We start from the raw sequence: 15,067 nt of genomic DNA, 5'->3' as shown, positions 1-15,067 counted from the left end.
CAATATTCCACTATCTTGCTGATTCATAGCTAATCATTTTTAATATGCGGCAACAGGGAGATAAAAGAAAAAGAGAAGACAATTTCACCTCACGCTGAGGTAAGATAAATTACTACAGCTATCCAATCAGCACAGGAAATCACTGACCGCCAGGCAGCTCAATGTAATAACAAATCAGAAGTAGCTGACTTGGAGAGAAATGATGGATGTAAATGGTTGTTCAGATAGAATAGATGGACAGATGTTAGTGAGCACGTTTCAACTGATTTCATCCCCAGATTACACTAAAGACTGTGCAATATCGAGTTGTTGAATGAGGAGAAACTTGCTGAGGGTAAATTTTGTGGGAAGAAGCCTTAAGCCTAGATGGTGCAACTGTCCTAACCATTAGGTTGGATTTAAAATGCCAAATTAAGACTGACTTAGCTTAGGACCAGGTGTAAATCTTGTTGGTGCCAAGTAGGACTTTTTCCCTTTTAAAAGCTGCACACAGTGTTGGTACAGTGAAAGCCAGTGGACAATTTGTGGTTTTGTTGCAAGCCAATTCTGTGATGGTTAGTTTTGTTTCCCTGTGCTTGCACCAGGATATATCTAAATCCTTAACTTGGTGCTTCCAGACCAACCAAGAATAAGCATACTTTATGTGTATGTATGTGTATATCTGTGAATAATATGTTTGTTTCCTAACTACAGGTTGTCATTGTCAGACCCTGTACATTGCCATGCTTTTGTTTAGATGTAGATGTAAGTTGCTGACAAGTGTAATGACAGGTCGCAATAGGGAGTGCATTTGTTGTTTATATGCTATAATATGTCCATATTGAAAATAAATCACATTAAAGAAATTATTAAAACTAAAAACAGAAATAAAAACAGTACAGTGTTGAGCGTTAGGCACTGGAATTAAGAAACTTTCAGTGCAAAGCAGAAGTGTAACTTTAAAAAATAATGAAGATACCACAAAACCACCAAAAGACACCACCCTCAGGTCGGGACACAGAATAGAATCAGTAGCAGATGTGTTCGCTGGTGTGTTTCTTGGTATAAAAGCTAAAAATAATGCTCACCAGCAATGAATGGCCTCAGGGCCACGTCAGCCTGCTTGCAATGTGTGTGTGTGTGTCTATGCTGAGTTTATTTTTGTTTGTTTTTGTTTTTTTGTGCGTATGTATGCTCGGCTATACCTTTGAGCCAACCAGAGTGTACAGCCACTGGATTGTCTCAGCGTGCCCGATGACGCCGTTCATCCCATCTACATACAGCATGATCTGCCCCAGAGCTGAGAGAGGGAGAGGAGAAAGAAAGAAAAAGTTAGAGGGAACAGAGAACAAATATAGAAAGATGATTCCACACTTACTGTAAACAAACACACTGACTGGCAACTGTGGGCGGCACATGGGTTCATCTACAGTAGCTATAAATAACAGGGAGGGATTAAGAGTTTCCTTCTTTATGCTTTTGGTCTTCATAACAAACAAAAACACAAAAGAAGTGCAGAGCACAAAATGGAAATGATTTTGACTTGTTTTCAAGTCATTTTAAATAACTTTCCAGTGCAGAAAAAAACATGGCATTAGTTTTACTTGTACAGTAGCTGATGTGTGTTTCTTTCTTTCTGAGCAAATAATTACAAGAAACGCTGTAATTGTGCTGAATAAGTTTTATACTCAGTATTTATGTTTTCATAAATCTAGACAGTTTCAGGTTGTCAGCCATGGAAAGTAAAGTATACCTGAGTACAATTCACCCTTCCCAAGTCCCGCCCCTTTTCACTCTGTGCTCCAATAATGGTTGAGGAGGCTTGGTACCTGAAGAAACCTTGTTTCCTGTAGATATACTATGTTTTAGACTCGTGCTCATCCAAGAAAACCACATTTTGAAGATGGCTAAAAGACGCTGCTTGAGGACAGTAAAAAAAACTAGCTAGCTAATGTTAGCAAAATGCTAGCTGACTAGCTTGCTAATGATTGATGTTGATAAGCTAGCTAGTTATCAAGTGTTTTTTGACCATTAATTATCAGATATACCCAGCCATCTATTGATGTAGATTAGCTAGCTAGTTATCTAGTATTTTGCAACATTAATTTACTTAAAAGAGCTGTTGCAGGTCCCAAACCATCTACAAAATCTGATTTTCTTTTAGACAAACCAAGCACATAGTATAACTAAATACAGGAAACAAGACAAAGGTAACCAAGGGATCACTTGTGTTGTACTGTACACTTTACTTGAGTACTTCCATTTTATGGCAACTCTACTTAACTGCATTTCAGAGGAAATGATGTGATTTCTACTCCATGTATCTGACAGCTCCAATTACCAATTACGCGGCAAATAAGATAGGGGTGTCACAATTTCAATATTAAATAAAAAAAAATCCATCAAAATAATGAAACAGGAAATAATAAAAACAAACACACAAACAAACCATGACAATTATCAGTGTATATGATTAGACTAAACTGCCCAACAGTATATAAAGTAGATCCATCTCAACCTGCTTACATGTTAATGAACAATAAGCATACACTAATAATGTAATATATACTTAAAATACTTTTTGCTGATAATATTTCTGTGCAAAAGGGAACACCTTTACTTGTAATGGAAATATAACTGTATTGTGGATTTGTTACTTTTACTTAAGAATATTATCACTAAGTTTTTGAGGATAAGGTAGCCCTCATTACCCAAAGGCTCATTACTTGCACTTTCATTTACCCGTTCCCTTTTCCAAGTTATATTTAAATCAGCGTCAGCCCCTGTTGAAGCTGTCATCTGTTGCTGCTCGTCACAGAACAGAGCAGACTGCATTACACCCAAACCACCAGAGTGAATTCTCATATCTTATTTCACTGTATGTTGAATCAAAGCTTCTGTGACAAGTGAATGCAACTCACACACAACACGAGGAAGAGAGTCAAGACAGCACTTTTTCTCCCATATCCTCCCCAATTATGCATTTAGAACAAACGGAAATGGTGGCGTGCTTCCAAGAATCTACACACACACATACACACTAGCAGCAAGGAAATACCACTGGCTCATTCATGAGGAGATAAAAACAGCCAGTGAATATTCAAGCCAAAATAATTTGAGAGTAAACATTTGTAACATTTGTTAAAGTCACAGCTGAGACCAAACATTTATGTTGTAGTTGTTATTTAGGCACATCAAGCCAAGTCAAATTTTTATTTAGATAGCCCAGTATCACAAATCACTATTTGGATTTACTCAGTTACTTAGGTATTTTCATTTTCTGTTACTCCGTGCTTCAACTGCACTACATTTATTTGATAACTTAAACTACTATTTACTTTGCAGATTCAAACAAAAATCAACTAATAGATTATCTGAATCTGAAATGTGTATTTTTGATGATGGGATGAGCTGTCTCTTTAAATTTGTATTGAAATTTGAGTCAGAAGGGTGTGGCACAGAAAGCATAGTTGCTTTGCACGTTCTCCATTGAAATTATTTTTCTCATAAACTACAAAAACTTCACAGAAGAAGCGCTTACTCAGAACGGATGAGGGTGGGGTGAGCTTGTTATACGAGAATTTAACTGTATAACGCCTGCAACACAGTCAGGGACCGATTTAAACGCCATCACTTTTGCTCCCACTGACTGAAATCATGTAAGCTGTGACTTTGGGCACTTTCAGTGGTGTTTAACTGGAAAACTGGGCATGCTGTCATCATAGAAACAGGTCAAGCTTGTGGTGTTTTTGCAACTTCAGCAAAAATCTGTTACCTCCTCACAGTAGGCACAATAGCCTCAGTGTTGTTAAAGTGAAAGTGAAACTTAAACCACATGATAAGAAGCAGGCAATCACAAACCACACAGAGAAGAGCAAGAGAAGTAAACAACAGCTTTCCTCTCATCCTCCTCAATCATGTATTTGGACTCACGTTTGAGAATTGAAATTATATCTTCACTTCTGGGACAGACCATTAAACCATATGACAAGAAAAGACGAGGGAGAACAGCAGGCATTTTGTCTGTTGATGAGTTTCATCTCCACAACCTCATTGGGAAACAAAAGGCTTATGGGAAGGAGCCTTTCATCAACGAGGAGGATTTTTTTGATCCAGACTATGATTGTGACTTCACTAATCTCTCTGACTCAGCTGAGTGTACGAGAGGTGATGAGCATTATGAGCGCCCAAAAGGTTGGTACCGCATGGCCTTAAAGGTCCAAGGTAAATATCCAGACGGAGACACGTGGTTGGGGACCCAAAGATGGAGGAGTCACTCTGTGCCTGGAGAATGGCCTGTTTCCTACCACGGAACGAGCTTAAAAGGAGCCAAAGGCATCATCAAGAGCCACTACAAAGCAGGAGACGGAGCTTTACATGGAAGAGGAATCTACTCAACACCTGACATACACGTTGCTGAGAGGGAGGAGTACGCCACGACATTCACATCGAAGACGACGGGGAAAAGTTACAAACTGATCCTGCAAAATCGAATCAATCCTAAAAAGAGAGAGATCTGTCAGCGATTTGACTACTGGCTCATTCCTGTTGCTGAGGGAACTTCTGCTAAAGAGGAGAAAAAGATAGTGGAGAGCTCCATTCGACCTTACGGCATTCTGATTAAGGAATTAAATGACGACGATGAGGAAGACGGAGATGGCGACGGCAATGACGATGGCGCTGAGGACTACGATGATGACAACGCCGACAGCAAATATGATGACGGCAGTGTTGACGACAATGGTGATGATGATGATGATTATGACGATGGAAACAGCGACGATGATGGAGACGACAATGAAAGTGACGATGACGGTGATTTCGATGACAATTACAGTGACGAGGATGACTGTGACGATGACGCCGACCATTATGAGCCTGAGGATGACGATATTAATTATGATGATGGCAGTGCTGATGACAATGGTGATGATGATGATGATGATGATTATGATGAAGGAAATGGTGGTGATGGAGAAGACAGTGAAAGTGACGATGATGGCAACGTTGATGACAGTTACAGTGACGAGGATGGCGGTGATGATGACTATGATGACAATGACGTTTATGATGACAACGATGATTATGACAATGGCAAATATGAGGATGGCAATGCTGATGACAACTGCGACGATGATGATGATTATGGTGATGATGATGAAAATTACTATGATGACTGGAGTTGACAACTGATGATGTCATTGATGTATCATTAGAGACAGAGTCAAGTAGGTCTATGGGTTTTATTGTCTGTTCATGTTTACTTAGTTTGCGTATATAACTTGGGATTTATGTAATTTTTTTTGCTTGAGTGTGAGCGATGCTCAGTAAAACAATACATGTACAAACTTTTGTTGCCTCTTCACTGCAGAGAAAATCTCTCTTGTAGTGAAATTAAAATACTTTTATGCCTATTCTTATTGTGACGGCCCACTGGCAGATGGAGAAATAAAACACAGTGTTTTTCAAAATTAAATACAATTAATTTCAAAATAAAATGCACTGGATTTTAAAATAAAATACAATGCTTTTCAAAATGTACACATTCAATGGGCAAAATAAGAAAGCTACTACTGACAGGTTTTTCGCTGGTTAAAGCGTTAATTTAATTGTCATCAACATGTCATATCGGCAGAAATGTTCATTTCCAAGTATTTATTGGTTTATACTGATGATGTGTCAATGTTATCATGCATCCCTATAATAGGTAGAATCAGTAGGATTTGTCCGAACACACTTCTCTAGTGGGTCATATGTGGTTACTGAACGGGATGATGGTTATATGAGTCTATACTTGTTTTTTTTGTTTGTTTGTTTTTTAGGAAAATGTTGCATATTATACCTTTAAATATTGTATAAACCAGAGGTTTTCAAAGTGGGAGGCTCCAAACAGTTTGAAGGGACATTAGTTCTGACATTAGGCAATCACAGAAGGGCCTAAATGTGTGGGATTTAATTGAAGAGATTGTTTAGAGATGCAGTAAGGGGGAATTTTACTGTTTTTCCCAAATTCCAAGAGTCACAAACTAATAATTTCCTTTGCACAGAGTGAGTTGAGCGTCTGTGGGATCAAATAACAATCATAATCTCATAGACAGGAATTGAGCAAAACTAACCAAGTAAACTAATAAGGGGCGCCAAGCTTTGTCTGAGGGGAGTCTCTGACTTGGGAAAACCTCTGGTAGAAACTAATATTGGGTCAAAGCTGGAGGATCAATAACGCTTACACATTACTGTTTTTGTGTTTGCTCTTCTCACTGTTTGAATAAGGCAAGGCTGATGGGAAAAGGAAACTGCACCCACACCGTTCTGATAGGAAGATAACCTGAATGCTTTCTAAATCCCATGCTGATCTTTTCCAGAAATTATTAAAGAAAAATCTCTCTCCTGTATCACCAACATCATCTCAGGCATATATCTACAAAAATGCTATTCTTAAACATCGGCCCAGTGGTTTCTTATCCAGCATTAACCCAGCAGTTCAATGACCCCCTCTCTTTTCACTGCTGAGGTGTAGAACCACGGCATGGCATGACCAGGGGAAAAGATGGAGTGAAACTAAGTTGACCTTGCTGACCTTTATTTCACTAAAATTCAACTTGGGTAATTTTTTATTAGTTGCTTTCCCCATCATAGTTAATGATTGGGTCGCTGCCATCTCTTCTCCCTGTTCCAGCTGAGCTGTAGCCAAAACTGTTCCTGAGGTACCGCAACCCACACTTCCTGAGCTGCAGCCGTCGGTGGTTTCTGTGCTGCAGCAAACTGTTGAGCCTGAGACGCAGAAGTCACGCATTTCTGAGCTGCAGCAGTCAATGTTTCAGTCACCTTCTGAGGAAGCTACGCTAGGCTAATGACAGTAGTGTATGCTTCAATAAAGTCCATGGGATTGTAGCATAATTCAAAATCCATCAATTTGTTTGAGGTGGTTCGAGGTTTGTTGTTTCATTTGTTTTTTCATTTTTCGGGGGTGTTGTTACAATGAAGTGTAAGTGGACAATAATGCCACCTGGGTCATAACTTTTGGTCACAATCTGAAGAATTGTTTTGTTGGGGAAGATTTGAGTTGATAAAGTGAGTGAGTTGATAAGACTGGAATAAATGTAGAGTAGATGGGGGTCGGTGTGAGCCTTATTTTGTATTTTCTTTTGTTCTGTCTGACATTGTGCATCTTTGTTTTGTTATTTTGGAAAGTGTTTACTATGTATAATGAGGGATCTAAATGAAATCTAAAAAGAGTAATGCCAAGTCCAGCAAAACAGATTTATTAACACAGTTGCGATAAACCGCCATCCCACAGAAATATGTTGCTTTGTCAAAGCAACAAGAAAAAATCCATACTGTCACAGCCCTTTAGAAGGAATGTGAAAACGATCAGCATGATCATAATCCTACATGAACAAAACATTTTCTCCTAAAATTTGAACAATTTTGTAATTGTGCATAAGACATAATAGTATTTATATTTTATATGTGCTCCTCTCACTGTTTTAAGTAGGCTGGGATAATGCAAAAATATATATCACACCCACAGTTCTACTGTACTGTCTTGAGAGTCAGTCTATTCATGAGACATGATTTCACTCTCACTGAATGGAATGTGGAACTCCTCCTCCTCCTCCTCCTCCTAATCCTCCTCCTCCTCCTCCTCCTCCTCCTCCTTCTGCTCCTCCTCCACCACCAAGTTTCCTGTTGTTTATGATAACCCCTCTTTGTGATCTAGCACTCACAGAATACTAGGAAATGCTTTTAAATGCATTTACATTGACATTTTCCACTTTAAAGTAAGTAAAACAACATTTGTAAAAGTCATTCATACAGGAAGCTAGTTGTCATCTGTTGCTTTATGTCAAAGCAGTACACATCCTTTTAAATTAAAAACATGAGTCAAAATGAAACTGAAAGAGAATTCCCTTATATAAGTTCACCACATGTTGAATACCAGTTTCCATGAAGAGAGGGAGAGCTCACCTCACACACATCGTGAACAAGAGAAGGAAACAACTTTACACTCAGCTACCTCAACCATGTATTTGGACTCAAATTTGAGATCTGAAGTTGTATCTTCATTTCTTGGGCATGAACTTCAACCCTTCCACAACAATGGATTTGGGAGAATAGGGGAGATTTTGTCTGTTGATGACTTTCATCTCCACAACCTCATCGGGTTGACACGCGCATTTTTCTCATTCATCAGACAGGAAGAATTTTTCGACCCACAGTATGACCACGACTTCACTAATCTCTCTGACGCGGCTGTGTGCATGAGAGGTGATGAGCATTATGAGCGCCCAAAAGGTTGGTACCGCATGGCTTTAAAGGTCAAAGGCAAATACCCAGATGGAGACACCTGGTTGGGTCCAAACGGGTGGAGGAGTCACTCTGCACCTGGAGAATGGCCTGTTTCCTACCACGGAACGAGCTTAGATGGAGCCAAAGGCATCATCAGGAGTCACTACAAAACAGGAGACAGAGCTGCATATGGAAGAGGAATCTACTCAACACCAAACTTAAATGAAGCTGATTTAAACTACGCCCAGACCTTCACATCTAAGACGACAGGGAAAAGTTACAAAGTGATCCTGCAAAATCGAATAAATCCACGTGAGAGACAGATTTGTGACCGACGTGAGTACTGGCTCATTCCTGTTCCAGAAGGAACATCTGACCAGAAGGAGAAAGACATAGTGGAGCGTTCCATTCGACCTTATGGCATTCTGATTAAGGAATTAAATGACGACACAGATTCATTTTGTATTCTTTCTTAATTCTTTCCTGCAGTACAAACACTGTTTAAGCAGAGCTGCAGCAAGAATCAAATTGTCCGTTTCTCAAGGGCCTTTATTATGTTTCCCTTGACTGTTATTACACTGTCTTCACAGTGTAAGATTTGTATTGACCTTCACTTCATTGTATAAACTAGTTAACAAAGCTGTGTCCTATATTGTTGGCATGGATAATCAACAACAGAAATACATGACACGAGGAGAGTGTTTCTGAGAAAACATAATAGCTTTAGTGAGTAATGCTGACATTGACTTTTCTCAGTGAGAAGAAGAGGCAGGTTTATCACCAAACTTTGTTTACTGACTGGTGCTTATTTTATTTTTCTTAGTGTGTCCTAAAATCAATGTATCAATATAAATGTTGTACACATTATACTGTATTTAAGCATTTTAACTCTGTACTAACTTTTGCACTGAACTTTACGCAGGTCTGTTTTCATTCTCCACCTGAAAAAACTGCTTGTTAACTGTTCATTATCTAAATAAAGAGTTGTAAACTCTCTTCCCTTTTGTCTTTTATTGGTGTTGGGTTGTTAGGTGATTTTCAACAGAAACTGACAGATCACAGAGGTGTCTTGTTCAGCTGTAGCTATATGGCCTATAGGAAACCCAGCTAAGTTGCTTCCGATTAACTTTTAATATTAAAATGTTACACAGTTATTATATATAAGATAAATGTCTATAGGCTTTGCAGATAAGATGGTTGCTTAAAGTTGCATGTTGGGCAATTTGTATAGTTAGCATAGTGAAGTAATTAATTGCCAAAACCAAGAAATTGCCATGATTTTGCTCTTACTAACAGAGAAAGGTGATCTACAGTGGTGCCCAAACTTTTTTCCCTAGAGCCCCCTCTATTTGTATCTAAGAAAGGCTGAGCCACCTCAGCCCATACATATACACACCCCAAAAGTTTTACTGTAAAAATTAAAACCAGTACCGATACCTTTGGTAAATGTCTCTTTCCTGGCTTTACATATTTTCTTTTAACAACCAAATGAATACTCATCCTCATCAAAGAATATACTGACTCATCATAACAGAGCAGGAGAGCTCACAGAGATGTGGCCGACTAAGCTGCCTACTAATACAGCTGTTTTTGAAGGAGGACAAAAAATTGCAACGTGACAACCTCAGAGCAGACAAACCCTTAGGAACACCCTGTGATTTCCTTGAAGTTTTAATGCATTACAGTGGGTTTGATTTAAACTGGAAAATTGGAATTTCGACTTCCTAGTAGAAAATTTCAACAGTATTTTGGTGTTTAAGTTTGCTGTCAGTTGTAGTGTAAAACATTCTCAAATAGTTGTTTACTGTTGTTAATTAAAAACAGAAGAAATGAATGTGAACTAGTTCATTTTTAGGACTGTGAACTGAACTTTGAGCTAGCTCCTCTGAAGTGTGAACTTGCACAACACTGGCCTGCACAGTAATAACAGTGACAACATACCTGTAGAAATTTCTCAAATGATTCTTTTTCATCTCTTTTCACTAAATATGGTGTTGTTAATAATTAATATGCTAATACATGAAAACGAGGATAGAATGTTTTATTGTTTTATATGCAATATACAGTTCATGAATATTAATTTAAAGTTATTCTGGGAAGTCCTCACCAATTTTTGATTTGCTTCTTTATTTTACTTGAAAAGTTAATTATGATAAGACCTTCACATCACAGACGACGAGGAAAAGTTACAAAGTGATCCTGCAAAATCGAATCAATCCTGTCTCACAAGTTTCTGTTACAATTAGAACACTTTTGTTATTTTGCAGAAAAGATTACTGTATTTGTGTTTTATTATTTATTCTAACTGTTTGAGGGGTTGATGGGAAAGAAGAAGCGGTCAGTAAATAAGTGATATATGTAGAGTTATTAAATAATGTTACGTGTATAAACAACAAAGTAACATATTTTCAGGAAGAATTTGGTTAGTAATACTTGTCTGATTTTAATATCATAATCATTTGTCTGTAAGTGTCATAAGTGATGTCACAGTTTTTTTGTTTGTTTGTTTGTTTGTTTGTTTGTTTTTTATGTTGTGTATGGACCCCAAGCAAGGATAGCTGATGCAGGAGATCATCCTAACAAGATTCTAAAATCTTCACAAATAATAACTACGAACATTTTGTCTCCTGACTGTCACTTATTTATTTCTTCTGTGTCTTTATAGAGAAATACTCAAAGCAAGTTTTCATGATTATAAACTGTGTAGAACATAAAGAAAATTATCTCATGATTTATTGTGTGAGTGCATTTAAACTCTGTAGCAACTTCTTTTTCACTGAACTTTACTCATTCATCCACTTTCTATGTTACAGGTGAAAACCTTGTTAGTTAATTGCTACTTTGTTATTACACATTAATAAAGAGAAAAAAAGACACCTCTCTGTACAATGAATTGTGATTTAAACACTAACTAAGAAGTGAAAGTCAAAAAGACCGAAATCAAGCAAAAAAATGTATAATATAAAAATAATTTTCTTTTCAAGCCTCAGTGGTATTGAAAAAGGCATGATATTAGTTATTAGTTTTATATATGTAGTTAACAACACAATACAAGTTTGGTTTGGAGGGTAAGTTCACTTTCAGCACTTTATCATATTGAGTTGTGTTTGGCTAAAACAGACAGGGTGTGTATTAAAGGACCAGTGTGTAATAATTACAGGAATTTATGTACATAAATGAGATATATTATGAATAAGTATGTTATTTAATATTATCAATGAACGTAAACTCATAATCTGTATGTTCCTGTTACTTTAGAAATAGCCATTTATAGTTACATACTGTCGGGACTAACAGTGAGTCTTGGGAAGCCCATGGCGACCTTACGTAGACACCGCAGCGTAAACACGGAAGTAGACGGGGAGGATAGACGCGGGTGATTGCTGGCAGACCATTTAGCGTTGTGAACCTTGACTGGCACAGTTTTGACGAATGGAGGATCATACATACACTGTACCAGAACAAAAAGCAGCGGACAGTGAATCCCCGTCATCCAAGAAGTGGAGACACGAAGAATGTAAACGCAAGCATGACAGGAAACAGCAAAAACACAAATCAACATCAGCATAGCATTTACACGATGGAAATCACTGATGGAGGACAAACGTTTTCACAGTGACGCCAAGGTTGCCTGTTTTCTGCTGGACAGGTAATTCATCCTACACACATAATTGTAGTTTGTTGTGAGATAGCTTTCGCTCGCCATTTTGTCCATTGAGGGCCACCGTAGAGAGGGGCGGTGTCGGGGTAATTCCTCTCAGTTGCAATCTAAGGTTTGAACGCTAGATGCCACTGGAAATCACACACTTCTCCTTTAAGAGGGAGCAGCAAAGTTACTGCAGGCAGAGTTTGTGTTCTGCTTGTTCAACAAGTGTTTGATCATTTGATCTCACTGTTTCCCTTTTGTTTTACTTTTGGATAACGAATATTGTTGTCTTTGTAAAATCTCTCAAGTCTGTTTCATTTCCTTTGCTGTGAGCTCTGCTCTGAAGTAACGTTCCACTGTGTCTGTGGAGGAACAGCCTCTTCCCCTCCAACACACAGACTCTGAAAAGCTTCACGGAGAGAGCAGAGGCAAAGAGGGGCAGCAGACCGACTGACTGTTTATTTCTGCTGTTAGAACTGTCCATACTGAGTCAAAATGAGATCGTTTTATCACCCAGCTCTATACCACCTGCCACAGTGGCTATTTTTTCCCACCACTGCCGAAATCTACCCGCCTTTGATGGGTTCTTACATACACTTGCATTTACATTCTCCTCTTCAAAGTCACTAAATCAGCACTGGTGAAGGACATTCAACCAGGAAGCCTGTAAAAGAGGTTTTTGTTGTAGTTCATCTGTTGTTTTAAGTCAAAACGGGGTGACATTCTCAAGTCAAAGTGAAACTGAAAGAGCGTGCCCACGTTTTTCTGTGAGGAGAGAGAACTCAGCTCAAACACGTCGTGAACGAGAGAAGGAAACATCGACTCTGCTCTCATCCTCCTCCACCATGTATCTGGACTTAAATTTGAAAATTGAAGTTTTATCTTCAATTTTTGGACAAAACCTTCAACTCTTGGACAAGAAAAAATATCAGGGAACTGCAGACATTTTGAGTGTTGATGAATTTTATCTCAACATCCTAAATGGGAAACACCAGGCTTATATGAGGGAACTCTTCATCAGTGAGGCTGATTTTTTTGCCCCGGAGTATGACTTCGACTTCACTAATCTCTCTGACTCGGCTGAGTGTAAGAGAGGTGGCGAACTTTATGAGCGCCCAAAAGGTTGGTACCGCATGGCCTTGAAGGTCAAAGGCAAATACCCAGACGGAGACATCTGGCTGGGCCCGAATGGATGGAGAAGTCACTCTGCACCTGGAGAATGGCCTGTTTCCTACCATGGAACAAGTGTAGATGGAGCCAAAGGCATCATCAGGAGTCACTACAAAGCAGGAGACAGAGCTGTACATGGAAGAGGAATCTACTCAACACCAGATATATACGTAGCTGAGTCCGAGCAGTACGCCAAGACATTCACGTCGAAGACAACGGGGAAACGTTACAAAGTGATTCTGCAAAATCGCATCAATCCATGTAAGAGAGTGATTTGCTCAAGATCCAACTACTGGCTCATTCCTGTTCCTGCAGGAACACGTGCAGAAGTGGAGAAATGCATCGTGGAAAGCTCCATTCGACCTTACGGCATTCTGGTGAAGGAATTAAATTAAAAGTAACTGAAATCTTATCAAAATCGCAACACTGCCAAGGCGCAATATCCAAATTGCAACACTGGCATTTTTTCGGAAAGGTAAAATGTGTCTACAGATGTAAGAAAACATGTTTGTTGGGCACAGACCCCAACATGTCATATTATCATGATTTCAATAGTGTTTTTCAATGAAAATGAAACTTGTGATGCAAAACTTATCATTCCCTCTATTGTGAGTCATATCACAAAATCTGTCAGAATAACCACAATATGATTTTTGTACCATCTTGTACAGCCCTAATGGCAATGATGATGACTCTGGCTCAGTACGCTTCATTCATTTATTTTCTGCAGTTCAAATGTTGTTTAAGCAGAGAGAATCTACCAAGAATCTAACCGTGTGTGTATTAAGGGCTTCTGGAGCTTTATTCTTTGCTTATGTTTCCTTTGATTATTTTTATACTGTCATCACACATAAACCAGTTAACAAAGCTGTGTTCAAACTTGTTGGGATGGACGATGAACAACATGAACAAACATAATTCTCTGTCATGTTCTTTTACACAAAAGATTACTGTATTTGGGTTTTATCTGTGCTCGTCTCAGTTTGAAGTAGATTTGGGCTGACAGGAAAAAGGAAACCGCACCCATACACTGCTCTAATATGAGTTCCTCTTTTAATTTGTTCATAAATAATAACTCAGGGTGCTTTGTCGCTTAACTTTCAGTATTTTTTTCTTGAGTGTTGAAATACTTACTTGAAAACAAGTTTTGAGGTGCTTCACGACCTACTAGCTATGTTTAAAAAAGTAATTTTGTGGTTAGGAAACTGCACTTTCTATTGTATCAAAGCCTTCTAACTTTGTAGTAACCTCTTTTCTTACTGAACTCTACTCAATCCAGTTTTTATGTTACACTTAAAAAAATGTTCATTTGTTTCTGTATATTAAAAAAGAGTTGTTAATTGTCTTCCCTCCTGTGTTTTATTGATGCTGGGGTGTTGGGTGATTTCCTACGGATACTGTGTGTAATTCTGAAACTGTTTAACTATGGGCTGACAGAGACCACAGAGCCATCTTTTTCTACTGCACAGAATTACAATGACCACAGTCCTGATAACACAAATGGCTTCGTAAGAGTTGAAGTGATGTAAATCAGACCACCGATATGAAAATAGATTTCTTGCCAAGCCTCAGTGACATTGTTTTCCACTATTTTTCCTGTCACAGGAAGAGGCATGTCCTTGTATATGTCCTGTAGATAAGACATGGCTTCCCCCTCACTGAATGAGCTGCTCACATAGAAAAAAAAAATTACTTAATGTTTTATTATTTAGATTTATTTTATCTGAAACTTGTATGTAACATATATAAGAGTAAATCCACAAACAAGATCCTTAGTAAAGTTGTGTAATATGGGATCTTTTAAGTAATATATGTGACAGTAAATCCACATACAATGTCTTTAGTAGATACAGTATGTGTAATGACAAACTTATCAGTTAGGAGCAGGTTGTAAAACAAGAAGCAGCTTCTCAGTATTTGGCTCTGCCACAGACCTCCTCTTGTCCTTATAAATGTTCCATTGTGCTAAAACTAAATTACCAC

At 38.3% G+C, this 15,067-nt stretch overlaps 4 protein-coding genes across 8 annotated transcripts in view; 3 read left to right on the top strand and 1 right to left on the bottom strand.

Moving 5' to 3' along the window:
- The window catches only part of fhod3a (formin homology 2 domain containing 3a), a 93,647-nt gene that overhangs the window by 28,128 nt on the left and 50,452 nt on the right, over nt 1-15,067 (bottom strand). For all 5 annotated transcript variants that reach the window (XM_084738413.1, XM_084738415.1, XM_084738414.1 and 2 more), the window contains exon 7: nt 1,185-1,279. In XM_084738413.1, coding sequence (XP_084594539.1) covers nt 1,185-1,279 — 95 coding nt within the window. The remainder of the gene's footprint in view (nt 1-1,184; nt 1,280-15,067) is intronic.
- On the top strand, nt 3,816-5,294 carry LOC146312797 (uncharacterized). Its single transcript, XM_084739112.1, has one exon. The coding sequence runs from the start codon at nt 3,897-3,899 to the stop codon at nt 5,163-5,165; it is 1,269 nt and encodes a 422-aa protein (XP_084595238.1). The 5' UTR covers nt 3,816-3,896; the 3' UTR covers nt 5,166-5,294.
- LOC146312796 (uncharacterized) lies at nt 6,664-9,042 on the top strand. The gene has a single exon (XM_084739018.1). The coding sequence runs from the start codon at nt 7,908-7,910 to the stop codon at nt 8,742-8,744; it is 837 nt and encodes a 278-aa protein (XP_084595144.1). The 5' UTR covers nt 6,664-7,907; the 3' UTR covers nt 8,745-9,042.
- On the top strand, nt 12,511-13,571 carry LOC146312795 (uncharacterized). Its single transcript, XM_084738991.1, has one exon. The coding sequence runs from the start codon at nt 12,760-12,762 to the stop codon at nt 13,477-13,479; it is 720 nt and encodes a 239-aa protein (XP_084595117.1). The 5' UTR covers nt 12,511-12,759; the 3' UTR covers nt 13,480-13,571.

The sequence above is a fragment of the Lutjanus erythropterus genome, chromosome 16 (assembly GCF_056507025.1).
Source record: "Lutjanus erythropterus isolate fLutEry1 chromosome 16, fLutEry1.hap2, whole genome shotgun sequence".
Taxonomy (NCBI): domain Eukaryota; kingdom Metazoa; phylum Chordata; class Actinopteri; order Lutjaniformes; family Lutjanidae; genus Lutjanus; species Lutjanus erythropterus.
This window is presented reverse-complemented; position numbering and strand designations above follow the sequence as displayed.